This window comes from Cicer arietinum, chromosome 4 (assembly GCF_000331145.2).
Source record: "Cicer arietinum cultivar CDC Frontier isolate Library 1 chromosome 4, Cicar.CDCFrontier_v2.0, whole genome shotgun sequence".
NCBI lineage: Eukaryota > Viridiplantae > Streptophyta > Magnoliopsida > Fabales > Fabaceae > Cicer > Cicer arietinum.
Genome location: NC_021163.2, coordinates 44,078,596 through 44,100,477, shown reverse-complemented (window position 1 = coordinate 44,100,477; position 21,882 = coordinate 44,078,596). Strand labels below are relative to the sequence as shown.

Genomic DNA, 21,882 nt, shown 5'->3' with positions numbered 1-21,882 from the left:
CCAGATCGCCTCATTGATCATATGCATTTTAAGAGGGATGAGCTTTAACTTGAAATGACTTAGGAATTTAAAATTCTTAAATAAAATTGGAGATTGTGCTAGAAGTTTTATTGTTAGATAAAGATACATTGACAATAATTTTTTTGATAACAGTATGAAAAACAAGAATCTTGCCTTTAAGTCGAGATTAATTTATGCAATACCAAATATTATCAATAGTAAAAGTTATGTTGACCAAAATAACATCTCTACATTGATAAGACTAGGGGTGGACAAAGTTCAGTTATGCTTGAAAACCAAACTAGTTTTCAGTTCAAAAAAACCGAATTAAACCAGTTTACAGTTTATAAAACCGAACTGAACTGGTTCTATAAACCTGTGAACCGGTTTAGTACTCCAAACCGAACTGAACCGATTTTAATTCATTTTTACTTGTACCAAATTGAATTGAACTGCGCTATTTAATTCCTATAGACTTTTTTTTTTTTTTTTTGTAATTCATTGACTGGTAATAAGGGAATTTAGTTGAGTTTTAGAATGTTGAAAAATGATTAAATCCCATCTCAACATGGAATTCATTGACTAGCAGCATGTGGAGCTGCCTTTCCAGATACATATTAAGCCTTGCATTGGCATCATCTTTTGAACTAATTCTCATGATCTTCATTATTGGTAATCATCTACTTGATACCAGAGCTTGTTGACATTGGTTGGATAATAGAGGTAAGAGAAAGTAATACCATATGTAGAACTAGTCGCAATAAAAGTGAGAATCCATGAAGATAAAATTAGAATTAATAAGAAGTAGAAACAACAATGTCTAATTAGGATAATGTTGATCAATCAGTCTCAGCACATCACTAAACCTTAATAGGCTAATAAATTTTCTAAAAATCTCTGCCCAACACACATGCAACTAAAAGCTGAACAAAAATAGATTCCTCAATATTCTAAAAGTATGATATATTTACTTCAACAATTTTACTTCAAATACAATGATGCTAAACAAAATAGAAACAAATGTCTTTAATCGCCAAGACAAATGACACTAGCAAATGTTGTTGCGTAGAGCGTTGGAGAAATGATCTCTGCAAAAAAGAGTATTTTGTTATGTTTCAAAAAATTTCCACCAATTCAGAATGTCAAACTCGACAAAATAAGGTTCACACTTTTCAGCAAGGTATTTATCAAGCTTAGACTTAGGATCAATTATTTGTCCAGTTGACTTTTTGTAGAAGCTCATATCATGTATATCATTATCATTTTCCTCTGGTTGTGATTCTTCCATACTTTGAGAACCTTCCTCCATACCTTCATATTCTCGATAAATTGATTTCAAGGAAGATGACAATTTTGTCTTCAATGCCTCACCATCTACTTCAAAAAAATAATCAAGAAAGTAGTTTACATATCCAAATTTACAAGTTGGGTCCAATACAACAACAATCAGTAACAGCACGTTTATTCCATCAATGTTGCCCCAATACTTGTCATATTTACTCTTCATACTAATCCCCATCGACTTTATGCTTGCATCATTGTGCTCGCTTAATAATCGAATCTTCCTTCCAATAGAAAATACCTCATTCATATATATGCTACTAGTAACTTATGAAGAGCCGAAAATACGCATAGTAGCATAATAGAAAATCCTCAAAAAGGGAAGCACCGTATTAACAAAGTCCCAATCCTTGGATAGAGGTACTCCAGGGCCTTTCTCCTTAGATAGTTCTTTGACATACTTAGCATCGGAAATTTCTAACAAATCAAAGGCTTTTTTATACTTCACAGCTATTACTAACATCAAATATGTAGAATTCCTTCTGGTTTCCACATCTAGACATATGAGATCTTTATAAGAAATTTTCTCCCTTTCAACACATCCCTTAAACCTTGCCAATCTTGAAGGAGACAATCTCACATACTTGACTGCTTTCCAGATTCTTGTGATAGAAATGTCCCCATCTTTTAAACATTCCTTTACAATCAAACTCAAGATATGTGCACAGCACTGCGTATGGATATATTCTCCGTTCAAGAGCAAACAGTTCCTCACATTCATCCACTTCTTCATAAATATAATTATTTACTATTATGCTAAAGACACGATTCAACTCCCAAGCATTTAAACATGTCTCAACTGCCTTAGCCATGAACTCTCTTGTATGGCTTGTGATTTGACAAAAATTCAAGATTCTCTTATGCAAATTCTATTTTTTATCAAAGAAATGTGTAGTTAGACTCATGTAGCTTAGATTTTGGATAGAAGTCCATTTGTTCGTTGTAAGACAAACCCTAGCATGGAAAGTCTAACAACTAACTTAACAATTAAACAACTAAATCGTTCTCTACCATTTAAAAATATATATATACTTTTCCTCGAAATTTCGACAGAGTATCCTCTGTAAATTCGACATTTTCCAATTTATAGAATTCCTGTTTAACTCCAAATCAGTCATAATTCAAATAACATAACCTAATTTCTTAACACACTTCCCAAAAAAATAGACTTTTTAGATTCCAAAATAGCTGCAATTTCAAAACGAACAACCTTAAAATCATCATAAAAATCAAACAAGTAACAATACAAATTTTTTTAGAACCAATAGGCGACTTCATCTCATTGATAGCCCTTTCCTGCTAAGGGTGGTCTTTCCCTTAGGGGTGGCTCCATCTAACGGATAGCCCTCTTCTCTCAACCCCGCAATGCATCATCACGTATCAATTAGAGAGCTTACATCTCGTTGATAGCCCTCTCCTCCTACGGATGATATTTCTCATAGGGGCGACTCATCTAACGGGTAACTCTCCCTAATCAAAACGAGGTAACTAGGTGCACCTAACGTAGTTAACGATTTAATAATTATAACAACGATTTCTCAAAACATGTATTTAAAATCATTTCATTGTAATTCATGGAAAACATATTCAATCGCATAACAATTCAATATTGAAATACTTTAACTCATACCTAAACCAAACTAATAATATATTATATAATAACAATCATTAAATTAAATAATTGACGAAATCGAAATAAAATTCAAAGGTTTTGTTTCCCAAATTTTTCAATAAATACTTTAATATAGAAAATAAGTAAAATAATAATAATAGCATTATAAAAATATATGACGATGATCGTCGTCAACTCACAACTATGGAGAATTGTCTAAGTTTGCTCTCCAACAACTCTCAGAGTAGCCGGCAGGATCTCAGCTGACAAATCTGAGTATCAAAAATATTTCCAAGACTTTAGAAAAATTATTCTAAAGTTTAGCTAACTCTAGGAAACCATAAAAATCATTTAAATCTACTCTAAGCATAAAATAAGGTTTTTACTCAAAACTACATTTTTCTATATATTCATACTAGCATTAGAGTAGTGCATTTACCTCAACGAGTCTCAATAAACAACTCTGAGGAGATGGGTACCCTTTTCCCTAGAGCACAAACCCTAACTCAAAAATCCTAACCAAGAGAATTTGTAGGAGTATGAGAAATTATGTTTGTGAGGATGTTAAATTCATTTTTAAGGGTTGAGGGTTTGAGTATTATAGAGAGAGGAGAAGCAAAGAGAAGGGAAGGAAAGAAAGAAAGAAAAACAGCAACAAAAATGGGGGGGAGTGTTCTGCCGAGAGGGAGAGAGAGAGAAAAAAGAGAAAAAATGAATTAGGAAAAAATGAGGTGAGGTGGAAAAGGAAGTTTGGCTTTTATTTAATTATTATTATTATATTATTATTACTATTATTATTATTATTATTATTATTATTATTATTATTATTATTATTATTATTATTATTATTATTATTATTATTATTATTTTCTTTTTCTTTATTAACACGTGTGTGTCAGTATTGAGATGAAAAATTTAAGTCTTTCTCTCTATGCATCATAAAGTGACCGAATGGTACGCCTTAATGTAGAGCAGGTTGGAATATCAAACTATGGTTGTAAGACATTCACAAAGTTTCGAAAAAACACATTCTCCACAAATCTAAATGGAAGCTTTGCTCCCACAAACATCTTCACAAGCTCTTGGTCAAACATTGAATGAGGTGAAGAGACAACACCTAGTTCCTCTTTTGTTGGCTTTGTTAAGGAAAATGTTTTTTTCCTTTTGTATTCTTGATTATTAGGATGCTCCTTACATCTTTTCAAATGCATAGTCATAGCAGTTGTCCCATCCTTGAATTTAATCAGGTTTCCACAATAATGACATTTTGCCATTTGACCTGAATTAGGCACTTCAGTAAAGTGATTTCATGCTTGTGATCGATTTTTACGCTTAGATGGTGGAAGAGGAGCTGATATAGCTTTACCAGAAGGGGCAATCGAAGTGGTAGCAATATGTTCTTCATTCTTCATTCTCCATTGATGGAGAGTCCACGTAATCACCTATTAACGACATCTGTTTAAATAAATATGATTAGAAAGTCTACTTTTAATCATTTATTGGAACAAAAACAATAACATAAACTAAACTAAACAACTTTCATCAACAAAATGAGAACCAAATTAAAATCAGCATAATAATGAGTATATATCTATTTCTATTTATAATGTTCGGCACACCGCTGGCAATATCAATTGACCATATAAGATAATCATCACTTTAACACTTTGTATTAACGTTGTATGATCGGAAAATGTCCCACTCAGTTGTTGCTATAGAAAATTAACATTTCTTTCGTTAATTTAAATATAACAAGCATTTGAATTAAATGACGGAAAATGTCCCACTCAGTTGTTGCTAGAAAATTAACATTTCTTTCGTTAATTTAAATATAACAAGCATTTGAATTAAATGAATCTTTCATGGATAACATTTTCAAGATGTAAGACAAGATGCAGTCAGGCAATTTACTAATGTAATCCATTTTTGATTTGAAATTAGGGTTTAGGGTCCTGAAATAAATATGCACAGACTTCGCTAAACCTAAACCTAAGTATAGTTTTAGAAATAATTGGAAAAGGCTAATGTGAACTAACTCAAACTCACCCAAGATTACAAGTAAATGTCGCTCCTTGGTTCTGCTCCTAACAACCCAATAACTATATTATATTTATATCACTCGTTTTTACTTTATTTATACACAAAATCAAAACCTAAAACTCAAAGAGTGAATCTCCATTCAAATATGCTAACATAGTTAGACGTCTAAAAAGCATTATCACGCCTAATCCTTTCTTAAACAGCCGAAACAACTTTTAGCAGTTTGACCTTTCTAACTGTACTGTTACATTTTCTCTTGTACCTTCACATTTTGCAAACCTAATATGCTACGCTAGGTCCCACTCTTCCTTAATTTTTTTTTTTACATCTTACAATTTTTTGTTTTACATGCATTATTCATCTTTCATTGATTTTTTTTCTATTTTTTGCTAATGTTTCACAAGGAGCAACACTCTAAAGTTGATTGCTGGAGCCTAGAAGATTATAGGAGCAACAAGTTAATGGTGATTGAACATCTGAACAAGTTATTGAAGCAAGTTGATCCTATACCTAAGTAGTCATATGAGTTAAAGGATTAATTTACTTCCAAGTTTTAATTCTTATTTAGCATCAATATGGGATATCAGATGAGAAAATTAATTAAAAAAACATTATAGTGCTTTGCAACGAATGCAGAATTTTAGTGTCTTATGGGAAATGTAATTGGTGAGGTGGAGCTTTAATTATACTAATTAATATTTATGATTAATATTCTGAAGACTTGGTATATTTTTTAATTGTAGATAAGATATCATGCAAACAGAGTATTTTAAAATATAGAATTAATAATAACTTTGTCATGCAGATTAGAGAGATTTTTGTTATCTCTAAAAAAAACAAAAGAATGGGAAACAAGACCGCAAAACAATAAGCAAAGCAAAATTGCACAACACAGCAAGCAAAATGCACAAAGTAGAACCATAGAACTCAGCAATTAAAAAAGGATAACATTCATGTTGAGTAGTTTTTCTATTCATGACAATTGTGTCTCAAACCATGATCGACATCAGCAACTATTGAGAACAAGTCATGATCTAGAAATATTAAAATTAAATATATGTTGTAGTCTATTGATCAAGATCATCTTTTAGGATCATAATTTTTCAGCTCATGAATATGAAAAGTAGGAAACAAATTATTTTAATAACCCAACTTTCATCAACACTTATTTTATAAAAGAATCAACAAAAAGAAATTGCAAACAACACCAACCTTGAAAAGTACAAATGTATTGCAAAAAATCTATTCCTAACTCATAGCAGACCAAAACCAATGCTATTGATTACACAAATGCTGATAAAAAAAAATCAACAAACATGAATACAAATACAGATAAAAAACTTAGCATGCATGAATACAAAGTTTAAGCAATTATCAATTTATAACTTTAAAAATACAGAGATAAACAAAAGCCAAATTACACAAAACTTCAAAAAACAAAAACAAAACAATCAAATGTAGAGTACTAATCATGGTAGAAATAAAATGCATGAACTCAAATTTTCAACACGTAACTAGTTTTTCATTTCAAAAGTTTGGGATGGGAAAAGCATTAACTCGGCTCAAAAGGGTATCAGACAAGCAAAATCATCAATATGAACCAAAGTGGTGAAACAGCGGAAACGAAGGTGGATGAATACCTAAGAGGAAACGGAGGAAGACGGAGGGCGATAGAGGGCGTAGACTCGCGAAGAGAGAAGACGAAGTGCGATGAATTATTGTGCGAAGAGAGAAGACGGAGGGCGATGAATTGTTGCGCGAAGAGAGATGAGATGGCGGCGGCCATAAGCTTCATCTAACGACGTTATGATGACATAAGTTATTTGCAGCGGCAGGCAGCGACAACCATAAGCTTCATTTCAATTTTAGGGTTCTACAACATTAATTATGATTCTGATTTTAGGGTTTTGGGATTTTGAGGGTTTGGTAGAATTAAAATTTAAAACTAAATTACGGTTATAGTGCACCTATATTTTTTTAAAATCAGTTTAGTTAAAAAAACTGATATTAAAATAAAGTTTGGTTTTTGATTTTTTTGAACCGATTTAATTTAAAAACAGTTTGGTTCGGTTCAGTTCTCTAAATCGGTTCAGTTTTTGGTTTTTTTGTCCACCCCTAGATAAGACCAACTTTTGTCACATATGACAAGAAAATTTTGAACTGAACTAATATCAATTTTAGATTGAAAAATAGAGCCTTACCAAAACCAAAGTCTATTGGAAAAATAGACGGATAAAGAGAAATAAATGATAGTCTTCATTTTACATTTACAAAGCTCACGTCTTAAAATAATTTGACAACCTCAAGATATTAAATTATCATCAATAGATATCTTGTTATGCAGCAATTTCCAAAATCTAATAGACTTGGAAGGAGGAATGCTATTATGCCAAATAGCTTTGGCCCATGGAATTCTTGTCCTAAATGCTTGAAGAGATGATAAGCCTCCTTAAAGCTTAAAACTCCAAAGTTGTTTAATCTCCAAACCAAATGATCCTCACATTCAAAATTAGGAATAGTAGTCTTGGCCAGCAAGGCAGCCAGTTGAGGGTAAGTATGTAAGATAACATAATGTACTTTCCAACGACCATTCTAAATGAAATAATTAAAAGTGGATTAAAGAAGAGATTACTTGTTCTCATCAATATTAAGAATAGAAACTAAAGAACCGTTTAACTAAGTATCAACCTAGAAATTAATAATGTTACCTTACCAAGTTGTCATTTATAGTTCTCGTATATAGTAGTTAACTTAGATTTTAGTACAGTTCAGATGGAGTAATCAATGTGATATCTAATATGTCATGCCTTCTAAAGACCCGCCCTTTAAGAAGAACAACCCAATGTTGACTAGAAGCAATTAGATCACAACCAAGTTTAATAATAGCAACATTATTAATGTCTCCCAATGATCTAAATCCAAGACCACCTTCGTTAATCAGATAGCAAATTTTATGCTAGACAACAGTAACCAACTTTTTATTCTCAATATCACCAGACCAGATGAAATTTCTAATCCATTTTGTCTACATCCTTGAGAAGACAAATCAGCCAAGAATATATGTTGAAGCTAAAAATAGACATGCTATGAATGATATTTTTCACCAATTGAATTATATCTGTCACATAGAAGAGAGATGTTTTTCAAGTTGTGAGTTACCCTTGATGCGATAAACAATTGATTGTATATAAGTGACTGTAGGTTTTCTCTTGAAAATAGGTATTCCAAGATAACTAAAACGGAGAAAACCAATAGAAAATCAGAGCAAATCATCTATGATATTTTGTTGTCTAATGGAAATAGATGCAGTGTGAATTGAAAATTTATTAAGATTAATTTGTTGTCCTGAGATAATGGTATATCTCTTAAAAACACTTTGAAATTTGTTAACATTGGAAAGAGAAACCTTGCAAAATATCATCAAAGAAATGGAGTTGTCATTAACCAAGTTGGATATATCTCTGGTAATAACCTCTTCAGAAATGCAAAATAGATAGGAGATAAAAGATCCCTTTGTTTGACCCGCCCCCCCACTATGACAAGAAAAGTAGCCAGCAGTCTTGCCATTAAAAGATATAAACAACTTAGCATACTTAGCATACTTATCCATCTTGAGAGCTAAATTTCCCACAAAGGTCCTAGTATGCAACATATTAATAGCTTTTGAAGTAAGACAAATGCAATCATCAATATACATACCTCGAATGAAACCCTTTTGACGAGGAGAATAATATGAGGCATAATATTGGTCAGCCTGTTAGAGTTATAATTCGGAAGAATACAATCGTGGACAAAGAATTGGAGAACAATTTGGAAAACATCATGACCAATGACATCTTAATAATTTTGATAAAAATAGCACCAAACCCATTAGGTCTTGGGGCACTATCATGATTCATGCCAAAAATTGCATTTCTGACTTCTTCAGAGCTAGGTAAATTAGTAAGCATAACATTTATAGAATTAATGACAAGATGAGGGATTGTGTCTTAAATTAAACCACTATCCACAAACTATTATTAGAATTGAAGATATCTTCAAAATAAGAAATAAACCCAGCTTCTATATCTAAGGGGTTCCGAATCAAGACATCAATAGGAATAATGCTAGAAAAAGTCTTCGAGGCATATCTGATTTTGCTAGTTTTGTGGGGGGGAAAAGCAGTGTTTCTATCATCGTCATAACTCCATTTAATGTTAGCTTTTTTATGCCCATTTTTCTATTCCAAATTAATAGCTTTATTCATTTCAATTTGTGCTTATTGCTTCTCATTCAATAATTCATCTGAGAGACCAATGGAATCAATAACATTTTGAATGTTATTCAAATTTATAACTGTAACTTGAACTCTATGATTGATTGATGTTTTAAAAAACTTATTTATTCTAAATTTAACTATTTTGATACAATCATGATGTGAAGCCCACATCCTCATAAACTTAAATGAAGTAATGTGTTCTAGCATGAGGGCATAATAATTAGAATTAGATTTTGTGAGAGTGAGGCAAGAGCTAGAATTCGAAGAATCCAACCATCTACAATTTCAAACCACTCTCTAATCTATTTTATGTATGAGCGTGACCTGAGAAGTTATTTGATGTTGACCATTGGGGTTAAAGTCATGAATTCTCGTGAAAAGTTTTGTTCAATGGTAATTCATCAGCCACCATGATCATAATCTTAATCTCCTTTAGTTTGGAGAATTCTTAAAAGGTAAGAAGGCTAAAAAGGTTTGATATCTCATCAGGTGCGTGACCAATTGGTTAATTTGACTATCACGTAATCGTATTGTTTTCCAAGATGAATTAGCCAATGGTGATAGTATGATATCTCATATTAGAATACTATCTTGAGGATGGTTTGTTTCAAAGGTTGGAAAAGATTATCCTTATAAATTCTTTGACTGGCTTTCTAATCCGATCAAGTGTCTTAAAGCTATAGCCTACTGATTGTATTGGGATTGAGTAGCTTCTGTTCTTCAAGTTGTATTTTTTTTGCATAGGAGAAATGTAGAAGTGTAGAGAAGAATATTTTCTACAGGAGTTGTCATCTTATTGGTCTGGGTGTATTTGTAATTGGCTTAGCTACTTGGTCTTCCTCAATAATATTTTCTACAGGAGTTAACAAGGCAGACAAGGGTGATAACATTGAACAATCGTGTGGAGCATGTTCTGAAGGATGAGCTAAAAAGTAATCATATCCTTGATGATTTAGTTCCATCAGACCAAGAGAAAGTTGATGCTAATCATGACGACGACGGAGATTCAGTGGATGCTTTTTTAAGAAAGGATCCTGAAGAGGTTTTTACTGAAACAATGCCTCAAATGGAGGTTAAACATGTGACTAACGAGGTGGATGTGGGTAGTGACAAAGAGAAACGTTGATCCCAGAGCGATAGTTAAAGACTTGGACATTATAAAGAGTGCCTTGACAAAATCTCCTACTTTGGCTAAATATATTCCTTTAGGAAAATTTTGGACTAAAGATGAGGAAGGAGATGATGATGAGGACATTGCTTCTTTTTCATCCCCCTCAGTTTATGGTTTATGTGCCCAAATCTCAAAAAAAATGAGGAAAAAAAGTAAATTACAGGTTCAAGAATCTGCAGGTTATTAAACTCGTTCAAAGGGTGTCATTCAACACTCTTCTTAATGTTAAAGTTCCTATATTGGGACTACATCGGTCTTGGTAACTGTAAGACTTGTAAGTATCTAAAGAACTTATGCATGATTCACAAGTCTGATTTCTTATTCATAGTGGAGCCTTGGATTTAGTCTAATCAAGTTCCTTTTAATTATTTTTCCAACTTAATTTTGCGTATTTTTTCGCAGAATGATTATGATAGTTTTCTCTCTATCTTGTGGGGTCTTGTCAAGCTGACTTCATTCCAACATGATCTCTAATCAACCTCAACATGTTTTTTTTCTGTTGTTCAAAATAATTCTACTATGTTTCGGTTGTGCGTGCTTCTACCAATTACAAGTGTAAGAGGGAGCTCTGGTCAAAGTTAACTAGCCTTTGAAATGCTCACCTTGGTTCCAGTTGTCATATTTGTGATTTTAACTCCATCATTGGGTCTCATGAGCACATTGATCATCGACCTTCTTCTCGCATATCATGTAATGAGTTTAGTAGTTGGATTGAACTCAGAAAATCTACATCACACTCCAACACAGGGTTCCTTGTTTACTTGATCAATGGTTCAATATTGATTGTTGCACGCCAACAAGATTGAAATCGGATCATTTTCCTCTCCTATTGAAAATGGATAAGTCTTCTACGAAGCACGCCTTCTCTTTTCGGTTTATGAAAATGTGGTCTAGCCATCCCGATTGTGTTAATATTATTAAGAATGTCTGGAAGGACTTTGTTGTTGCATGTCCCATGTATATCATTTCTTATAAGTTGAAGAGATTGAAATATAAGCACAGGGATTGGAATAAAAATATGTTTGGTAATGTGCATGTTCAGGTTGCAGAAGATCTTGCTAAAGTTGACCAAATACAAAGCAAAATCATTGCTCAGGGTACTTCCGATGAACTCATTCTTCAAGAAAAATATGTGCAATTGGTGCTTCATCGCAATCTTCAAATTGATGAAGAATAATGGCACAACAAATCTAGGCTAAATATTCTGGTGTCATGAAGCAAATCTTTGTTCTAAAGCATGAGGGTGATCTTCTAACCAGCCCTGTGGGTATCGAACATCATGTTTACGATTTTTACTAGACTTTCTTTTGCTACTAATAACATTTGTTTTGATAAAAACTTGGTTAGTTATGTTACTCCTTCTATTTTTTCAAATAAAAATCAGGGCATGCTCACAGCATGACTTATTAAGGATGAAGCGAAAAAACGATGTGTTTGATATGTTTGGTAATAGTGATTCGGACCCTGATGGGTTTAGTAGTCACATTTACCATACCTATTGGGGGTTTAGTAGTCACTTTTACCATATCTATTGGAAAGGATGTTTTCAATTTTGTCGTTCAATTCTTCAAAAAAGTTGGATGATGCCTAATCTTAACTCTAGCGTTGTTGTGCTCATCCCTAAAATCCCTGAGGCATAGTGAATTCACCAATATCGTCCTATATTCGTAGCTAACTTTCAATTCCAAATTATTACCAAGGTTTTTGCATATCTTCTTTCTATGGTAGCTCCTAAAATCACTTCTTCTAATCAAAGGAGGTTTGTTAGAGGTCGTCTAATTTCTAATTGGATTTGTATCGCCTCTAAGTCTATCAATCTTCTTGACAATAAGGATTTTGGGGGCAGTTGGCTTTGAAGGTTGATATTAAGAAGGCTTTTGATACTATTGGTTTAAGACACTTTTTGTGAGCGGATCAGTACTATTCTTCACTCGACTAAATTATCTATTTCTATTAATGGCAAAGCAATGGGCTATTTTAACTATAAAAGGGGAGTCAGGTAAGGGGATCATCTACCTCCCCTTATCTTTTGTCTGGATGAGGATGTCTTAAATAGAGGTATATCTAAGTTGGTTGTTGATGGAAAATTGCAATTAATGTCAAGGCTTTGAGCCTCTGTTATGCGTAGTCATGCACTTTATGTTGATGATGTGTTGATCTTCGGCAAAGCTAGTCAAAAATGTTTAAACTCTCTTTTGGATTTGCTTCATGATTACCAGCAAGTTTCTAGTCAAGTCACTAATAGAGAGATATTTAAATTTTTTTTGAGTGTCACCTCTCGTATTAGATCCTCTATTATCACGTCCACTTCGGATTTCACTCAAGGTAGAATTCCCTTTCTTTATTTAGGAATTCCTATTTATAGAAAAAAAATCAAAAGTTCACCATTTAATGTCCCCTGTTGATTGCATCAAAAACAAGCTTTCCTCTTGGAAGGGGTCGATGCTTTCAATCATGGAAAGAGATTAGCTAGTGAACATTATTATTCGTGGTATGCTCTTGTATAGTTTGTGCATTTACAATTGGCCCACTAGCATTCTTAAATCTTTAAATACTTGGATTCGGAATTTTATTTGGTATGGTAATATCTTTACTCGAAAAATGGTCATTGTTGCTCGAAACATGTTTGTAAGCCAATTATTGATGGAGGCCTTGGTTTAAGGTCCATAAGACGATTATAAAACTAATCTTTTGAAGCTTACTTGGGACTTTGCTAATTCAAGGGCACAATTACCTTGTTACTTATGCATAGAATCTTCAGAAACTCTTGCAAGATTAAGTATCATATTACTTCTTCTATTTGGCCTAGAATTTGTACCAACTTGCATATTATTGAACAAAATGCTTTGTGGCAGCTTGGTGATGGCTCCAAAATTAATTTTTGGACCGATACATGACTTTCTAAACATGTTACTTATCTACTTGAGATCTCGACTAGTGTTCATCACTCACTCCAAGCCAAAGTCAAGGATTTTTTGGTGAATATGATGTGGGAGATTCCTGACTTCTTGACCTCTCCCTTCCCCAATCTTATGTATGACATTGCTTTGATTTATATTTCCCAGTTTGAAGCAGAGGATCATCTAGTTTAGGTGCCTTCTGCAACGGGTGCCATGACGTTCAAGAACGCTTATCTTCTTGTCAATCCTCATGGAGATTCTACGTGTTGGGATAAGCTTATTTGGAATAGTTGTATTCCTCACTCCGAGGATTTTCCACAACAAAATGTATACAAATGATCATCTTTGGAAGCACGAGTTTACAATGGTTTTTGTTCATTCTCTTTGTGGGCCTATGGCTTTGGCTTCACATTACTCTTAAAAATAACATTGATTACTCCAATATTTTATCTATTTTGTAAATTTGTAATCGTAGTTGGTGTATTCAGGTGCGTGATATTGTCATTGTCGCTATCATCAATGTGTTATGAGCTATATGGTTTAGCATAAACCAAGCCAAGTTCAACAATAAAATCATTTCTTTTCAGTGGACTACTTCCTTGATTAGTTTCACTATTTCTCTCTTTGAAAAAATTTCATTTTCTCACACTGACTCCCACATGTTTCAAGCTTTCTACATCAAAGGTTACTCTCCTTCTGCCCCTAAAATTAAACAAGTTATTTGACAATCTCCTCTTTATAATATGATCAAATGAAACATTATTGTTGTTGTTACAGGTTGCTCGGGTCCTACAGCTTGTAGTGGTATTTTTTGGGACCACACCACTTTTACTTTGAAAAATTTATCTGTACCCTTATTTTTATACTTATACCCCCATAAATTTTTTAAAATGTTAAAAATACCCTTATTTTTTTCCATTTTATTATTTTCCGAGACAATAAAATGATTTTCGGTAGATAAAAGTTTTTCAGTAATTTTCGGAAAACTATTTAGAAGAAATCCGGTACACAAGTGTTTCCGAAAAACTTTTTACAAGTTGTCCGGTACATAGGTATTTACCGAAAAACTCAAAAAAAAAAATATTTTGGATACAAAATAAAAAAAAAAAATGTTTATTACCAGAAAACTTTCTTCAACTTTTCCGGTACATAAAGTGTTTCCGTAAAAGACAAATTTTCTGATACACACTTTTGTTTTTTAATATACCATAAATTAATAATTAACACACCATAAATACACCATTAAATAATTAATACATCCTAAATAAATAATATATCATAAATAATATATCACAAATAATACACTATAAATAATATACTATAAATACACCATAATAACTAATAATTAATGTACCATAATTAATATACCATAAATAATAATTAGTACATTGGACCCTCACCCTCCTTTTTCGTGTACAATATATGTGTACCCTGATCCTCCTCATGGATAGATATATTCTTGCTACCATTTTGTCGTCTCCACCTCTAACAAACAAATATTTAAAAAAAAAAAATCAAACAACTACCGGAAAACTCGTGGACGAAATTTTCCGGTAACTTTCGGAAATGTTAAGTTAAAGTTTTCCGGTAGTGTATTTTTTCTGGAAAACTTGTCCGGGAGTGATGTTCTGTACCGGAAAACTTTTTTCATGTTTTTCGGAGTTGAAATTATGTACTAGAAAACTTCAAAAAAAAATTACAGAAAAAAAAAAAAGAATTTTTTGACACTTTAGTTTTTGGGGATTACTTTTCATTGTGCCTTCCTTAGGGGTTTAGAGTAGTTTTATCCCCATGGGTTTTCTTGTTAGAGTTTTTAACGAGGCACTTGCTGCTATTGCACGTTGTTGTTACCTTGAGTATTGATCTAATCCCACTAATTGTATATCTCTTCTTTTTATTTAATATACTTTTTTAAAATATTACAAATGGTAGGTGATTGATTTGGGATATGTTGAGATGTCAAATCCATCCTTTTGTATTCTATTTCTTTTTTACCTAGAAAAGATTGCTCTCCAGTGTGGCTATAACTATTATTTCATAACTTTTAGTTAATTAAATGTTTGGATATATACAACTTAACAGTCTAAAATAGTCATAGACGGTGCAATGTACATATGTTAATTTTGCCATCCTGAGAAAAAAGACTCTTTTACAGCTAAATCTCCAAATCTCTACATATACACAATCCAAATAATTCATGCATTTGCAAAAAGCATCTAGGGTTCTAGTGCAACCACAACGTCAACATGTAGTTTCAGTCAAACTCCACCTACTCACTTCGCAGGCCCCGTGGGAGCCCAAGAGAGACGATAAGCAAAATGATTAATCAATGTGTGTGAATCAATGTTTCACTTGAAAGTTATGTATATGCAAATATGTGCTGTGAAGTACGAATACAGAAAATAATTACTCCATGACTTAAATATCTTTTTAATCTTTTATCCTTTATTTAATTTATTTTAGTTACTTTTTTATATATTTTATTTTCATTTTTTAACTTCTTAAATAGTGTATTTTAATTATTTTCAACATAATTCTTTCACACAACTATATAACAATTGTAATAAACTATTGAAATCAAATTTTTAATCGTTCGTAAAACTAAGTTTACAATCTTAATAAAGATAGATTAAAATACAATAAACTTTAATAAAATAACTTTTGTTTCAAAAAATTTACAAGATCTCTTTTAAATGCAAGTTTATTATTAAATTAAATGGATATTTTTAAAAACAAAAATATTATGTTAAACACATATTGACAATTATTAAAAGAAGATCAATAACAAGATATTGTTATAACTTTTAAAAGACCAAAATACATCAAATTAAAAATAAATGACTCAAATAAATATGAAGTAAAAGAAAAAAGAGCAAAATTATATTTAAAATAGAGCCAACGAAAAAAAAATTGTCATTGCGAGATGCTCAATGTGACCTATAACAAAACTTAATTCCTGTCTCGGCAAAATTATATACACACAAAGTGTATCAATTAATGCAATAATTTAAGATATTGGAAAACGAATGCTAAGTTCAAGAGTTCAACCTTATATCATGTCTAATTTTTTAAGCGTGCACACATCCCAATCATTTATCAACCTGAATACCAGACATAGGAACCTCAGAGTTGACTTGTTCATTATCACCGTCATTGTCATTGTCATCATCACCCTTGCTCTCTTCAGCATCCATTGTGTCTTCCTTTTGGAAGTAATCAACTTTGAAGTCATAGTCACCATCCATGGGTTCGGAAGATTATTATTCGTGGTATGCTCTTGTATAGTTTGTGCATTTACAATTGGCCCACTAGCATTCTTAAATCTTTAAATACTTGGATTCGGAATTTTATTTGGTATGGTAATATCTTTACTCGAAAAATGGTCATTGTTGCTCGAAACATGTTTGTAAGCCAATTATTGATGGAGGCCTTGGTTTAAGGTCCATAAGACGATTATAAAACTAATCTTTTGAAGCTTACTTGGGACTTTGCTAATTCAAGGGCACAATTACCTTGTTACTTATGCATAGAATCTTCAGAAACTCTTGCAAGATTAAGTATCATATTACTTCTTCTATTTGGCCTAGAATTTGTACCAACTTGCATATTATTGAACAAAATGCTTTGTGGCAGCTTGGTGATGGCTCCAAAATTAATTTTTGGACCGATACATGACTTTCTAAACATGTTACTTATCTACTTGAGATCTCGACTAGTGTTCATCACTCACTCCAAGCCAAAGTCAAGGATTTTTTGGTGAATATGATGTGGGAGATTCCTGACTTCTTGACCTCTCCCTTCCCCAATCTTATGTATGACATTGCTTTGATTTATATTTCCCAGTTTGAAGCAGAGGATCATCTAGTTTAGGTGCCTTCTGCAACGGGTGCCATGACGTTCAAGAACGCTTATCTTCTTGTCAATCCTCATGGAGATTCTACGTGTTGGGATAAGCTTATTTGGAATAGTTGTATTCCTCACTCCGAGGATTTTCCACAACAAAATGTATACAAATGATCATCTTTGGAAGCACGAGTTTACAATGGTTTTTGTTCATTCTCTTTGTGGGCCTATGGCTTTGGCTTCACATTACTCTTAAAAATAACATTGATTACTCCAATATTTTATCTATTTTGTAAATTTGTAATCGTAGTTGGTGTATTCAGGTGCGTGATATTGTCATTGTCGCTATCATCAATGTGTTATGAGCTATATGGTTTAGCATAAACCAAGCCAAGTTCAACAATAAAATCATTTCTTTTCAGTGGACTACTTCCTTGATTAGTTTCACTATTTCTCTCTTTGAAAAAATTTCATTTTCTCACACTGACTCCCACATGTTTCAAGCTTTCTACATCAAAGGTTACTCTCCTTCTGCCCCTAAAATTAAACAAGTTATTTGACAATCTCCTCTTTATAATATGATCAAATGAAACATTATTGTTGTTGTTACAGGTTGCTCGGGTCCTACAGCTTGTAGTGGTATTTTTTGGGACCACACCACTTTTACTTTGAAAAATTTATCTGTACCCTTATTTTTATACTTATACCCCCATAAATTTTTTAAAATGTTAAAAATACCCTTATTTTTTTCCATTTTATTATTTTCCGAGACAATAAAATGATTTTCGGTAGATAAAAGTTTTTCAGTAATTTTCGGAAAACTATTTAGAAGAAATCCGGTACACAAGTGTTTCCGAAAAACTTTTTACAAGTTGTCCGGTACATAGGTATTTACCGAAAAACTCAAAAAAAAAAATATTTTGGATACAAAATAAAAAAAAAAAATGTTTATTACCAGAAAACTTTCTTCAACTTTTCCGGTACATAAAGTGTTTCCGTAAAAGACAAATTTTCTGATACACACTTTTGTTTTTTAATATACCATAAATTAATAATTAACACACCATAAATACACCATTAAATAATTAATGCATCCTAAATAAATAATATATCATAAATAATATATCACAAATAATACACTATAAATAATATACTATAAATACACCATAATAACTAATAATTAATGTACCATAATTAATATACCATAAATAATAATTAGTACATTGGACCCTCACCCTCCTTTTTCGTGTACAATATATGTGTACCCTGATCCTCCTCATGGATAGATATATTCTTGCTACCATTTTGTCGTCTCCACCTCTAACAAACAAATATTTAAAAAAAAAAAATCAAACAACTACCGGAAAACTCGTGGACGAAATTTTCCGGTAACTTTCGGAAATGTTAAGTTAAAGTTTTCCGGTAGTGTATTTTTTCTGGAAAACTTGTCCGGGAGTGATGTTCTGTACCGGAAAACTTTTTTCATGTTTTTCGGAGTTGAAATTATGTACTAGAAAACTTCAAAAAAAAATTACAGAAAAAAAAAAAAGAATTTTTTGACACTTTAGTTTTTGGGGATTACTTTTCATTGTGCCTTCCTTAGGGGTTTAGAGTAGTTTTATCCCCATGGGTTTTCTTGTTAGAGTTTTTAACGAGGCACTTGCTGCTATTGCACGTTGTTGTTACCTTGAGTATTGATCTAATCCCACTAATTGTATATCTCTTCTTTTTATTTAATATACTTTTTTAAAATATTACAAATGGTAGGTGATTGATTTGGGATATGTTGAGATGTCAAATCCATCCTTTTGTATTCTATTTCTTTTTTACCTAGAAAAGATTGCTCTCCAGTGTGGCTATAACTATTATTTCATAACTTTTAGTTAATTAAATGTTTGGATATATACAACTTAACAGTCTAAAATAGTCATAGACGGTGCAATGTACATATGTTAATTTTGCCATCCTGAGAAAAAAGACTCTTTTACAGCTAAATCTCCAAATCTCTACATATACACAATCCAAATAATTCATGCATTTGCAAAAAGCATCTAGGGTTCTAGTGCAACCACAACGTCAACATGTAGTTTCAGTCAAACTCCACCTACTCACTTCGCAGGCCCCGTGGGAGCCCAAGAGAGACGATAAGCAAAATGATTAATCAATGTGTGTGAATCAATGTTTCACTTGAAAGTTATGTATATGCAAATATGTGCTGTGAAGTACGAATACAGAAAATAATTACTCCATGACTTAAATATCTTTTTAATCTTTTATCCTTTATTTAATTTATTTTAGTTACTTTTTTATATATTTTATTTTCATTTTTTAACTTCTTAAATAGTGTATTTTAATTATTTTCAACATAATTCTTTCACACAACTATATAACAATTGTAATAAACTATTGAAATCAAATTTTTAATCGTTCGTAAAACTAAGTTTACAATCTTAATAAAGATAGATTAAAATACAATAAACTTTAATAAAATAACTTTTGTTTCAAAAAATTTACAAGATCTCTTTTAAATGCAAGTTTATTATTAAATTAAATGGATATTTTTAAAAACAAAAATATTATGTTAAACACATATTGACAATTATTAAAAGAAGATCAATAACAAGATATTGTTATAACTTTTAAAAGACCAAAATACATCAAATTAAAAATAAATGACTCAAATAAATATGAAGTAAAAGAAAAAAGAGCAAAATTATATTTAAAATAGAGCCAACGAAAAAAAAATTGTCATTGCGAGATGCTCAATGTGACCTATAACAAAACTTAATTCCTGTCTCGGCAAAATTATATACACACAAAGTGTATCAATTAATGCAATAATTTAAGATATTGGAAAACGAATGCTAAGTTCAAGAGTTCAACCTTATATCATGTCTAATTTTTTAAGCGTGCACACATCCCAATCATTTATCAACCTGAATACCAGACATAGGAACCTCAGAGTTGACTTGTTCATTATCACCGTCATTGTCATTGTCATCATCACCCTTGCTCTCTTCAGCATCCATTGTGTCTTCCTTTTGGAAGTAATCAACTTTGAAGTCATAGTCACCATCCATGGGTTCGGAAGATTTGGATTAAATATACCATCTGCTGTATACAACTTTTCATTTTGTTTACTAGCTGCACTTTTAACCTTGTCCTTGCTAACATCATCATCTTTATCACATTCCATAGATTCATCCTCCACAACATTGATAGCCGTGTCCCCAGGACCTTCATCTTGTTCTGGCAATTTAATTTGCTCATCGTCCTAGAAAAACAAATTGTAAGATGGTAAGATGTTTTAATGAATAAATTTAAATAACTAAAATCTGAAGATATTTTTAATAAATGTGTTAGTTTTTCTTTTGCATATTTTTTGGGGCCATCACTTAACTTTTAATGGGAATAGAAATAAAATTATTCAATAACTTGTAACAAATAAATTAGTAGGGGCGGCTGCCCCTTCCGTAAAAAAAAGTTTGTAGGGAAGGGACTACCGCCCCCAATTGGATCATAGATCCGTCCATGCAGAGGGATGAGTTATTTTTGTAATGAAAAGACGTTTTAAACCAGCAATTTAAAATTCTGAAGTACAACTCTCCCTACCAAAACCACATTAAACTTTGGAGGGAGCTAAAATTAACTCAAATTTACTACCCTCCCATCCTAAAAATCAAAGACAATATCTTAACTTTAAAATAATCTTTCCTACTTGATTTTCCTCCGGCCAAACAGACACTAAGATACACATCAATTTTGAAGGCCCTTTTCTAATATTGTTTTCACATTTTCAATTTAAAAGAGAAACACCAAGAACTTACCTCTATCATTGTTTCATCAAAGACTACAGGGCAACTTGAAGGTACTACAACAGGATCCAAGTCGACAGTAGATTTAAGGGTCCCAATAAACGAAGTTTCACTATTGTAGACCTCATCAATGTTAAACTCTTTAGAAAACTCTGAAACTATCTTGGCCTCTGAAGGTTCTCCTTGATCCCTAACTGGTGGCATGGTGTAATATGGAATTTTACCTGAAACAATTTAAGTAGAAATTTCTCTTTGGTAAGGCATCAAATTCTTCCTTATTTTCAACTTCAAAAGAAACATTTCAGTTTATCTAGCATACACTCCATTATGCACATACCTTCATTCCAATCATGAAGAACGATTCTTGCAGCAGAGTCAATGTCAACTATTCCACCCTTCTTGAGCTTTCCCCTAACAGTAGCCACATTCTGTAGAAACTCGTCAACTGTATCAAAACCTGGAATCTTGTAAAGAGATACCAGTAGCCTTTCGGGACAGAGCATGAGAATTTCCTTCACTGTGTTGTCCAAGATATAGAAAAAAAAAAGGATTAGACTTTCCAATAGAGGCAGGAAATCAAGGTTTCATAATTAAGATTATAAGCAGACCTCAAAGCATTTTGACAAATGATTTCAATAAACCAAACTTTGATTTATATATGGACAAATAAACATGCAGCAGGGCATTTAACATAAAAAAAAATAACAAATTGGCATTTTGACATTTGAAGAAGGCTTGGCTTGATTTTTTTTGGTTATGTTGTCATACAAATGAAGTAACCTTGGTTGGGATTCCCCAAAAATATTTGAATTCAGTTAGCAGAAACGAATTTTTGTACGATAAAATGGGGGGGGGGATATACAAAGGCTATAAAGAACATTTCCAGCAGGATTAGTCCAATA

General features: G+C 32.1%; 3 protein-coding genes across 3 annotated transcripts in view; all 3 read right to left on the bottom strand.

Moving 5' to 3' along the window:
- Nucleotides 1-1,108: 1,108 nt before the first annotated feature.
- On the bottom strand, nucleotides 1,109-1,519 carry LOC105853068 (zinc finger BED domain-containing protein DAYSLEEPER-like). Its single transcript, XM_012720098.1, has one exon. The coding sequence runs from the start codon at nucleotides 1,517-1,519 to the stop codon at nucleotides 1,109-1,111; it is 411 nt and encodes a 136-aa protein (XP_012575552.1).
- A 90-nt stretch (nucleotides 1,520-1,609) lies between these two features.
- On the bottom strand, nucleotides 1,610-2,074 carry LOC140920074 (zinc finger BED domain-containing protein RICESLEEPER 2-like). Its single transcript, XM_073367387.1, has one exon. It carries the CDS (start codon nucleotides 2,072-2,074, stop codon nucleotides 1,610-1,612), a length of 465 nt encoding a protein of 154 aa, XP_073223488.1.
- A 17,784-nt stretch (nucleotides 2,075-19,858) lies between these two features.
- LOC101490797 (guanine nucleotide-binding protein-like NSN1) overlaps nucleotides 19,859-21,882 on the bottom strand; it is a 5,972-nt gene continuing 3,948 nt past the window's right edge. Inside the window, exons 7-9 of the mRNA XM_027330692.2 lie at nucleotides 21,318-21,497; nucleotides 20,993-21,204; nucleotides 19,859-20,439 (exon numbers count right to left, since the gene is read on the bottom strand). Of these exons, the coding sequence (XP_027186493.1) occupies nucleotides 20,050-20,439; nucleotides 20,993-21,204; nucleotides 21,318-21,497 (782 nt within the window). The 3' untranslated portion in view covers nucleotides 19,859-20,049. The remainder of the gene's footprint in view (nucleotides 20,440-20,992; nucleotides 21,205-21,317; nucleotides 21,498-21,882) is intronic.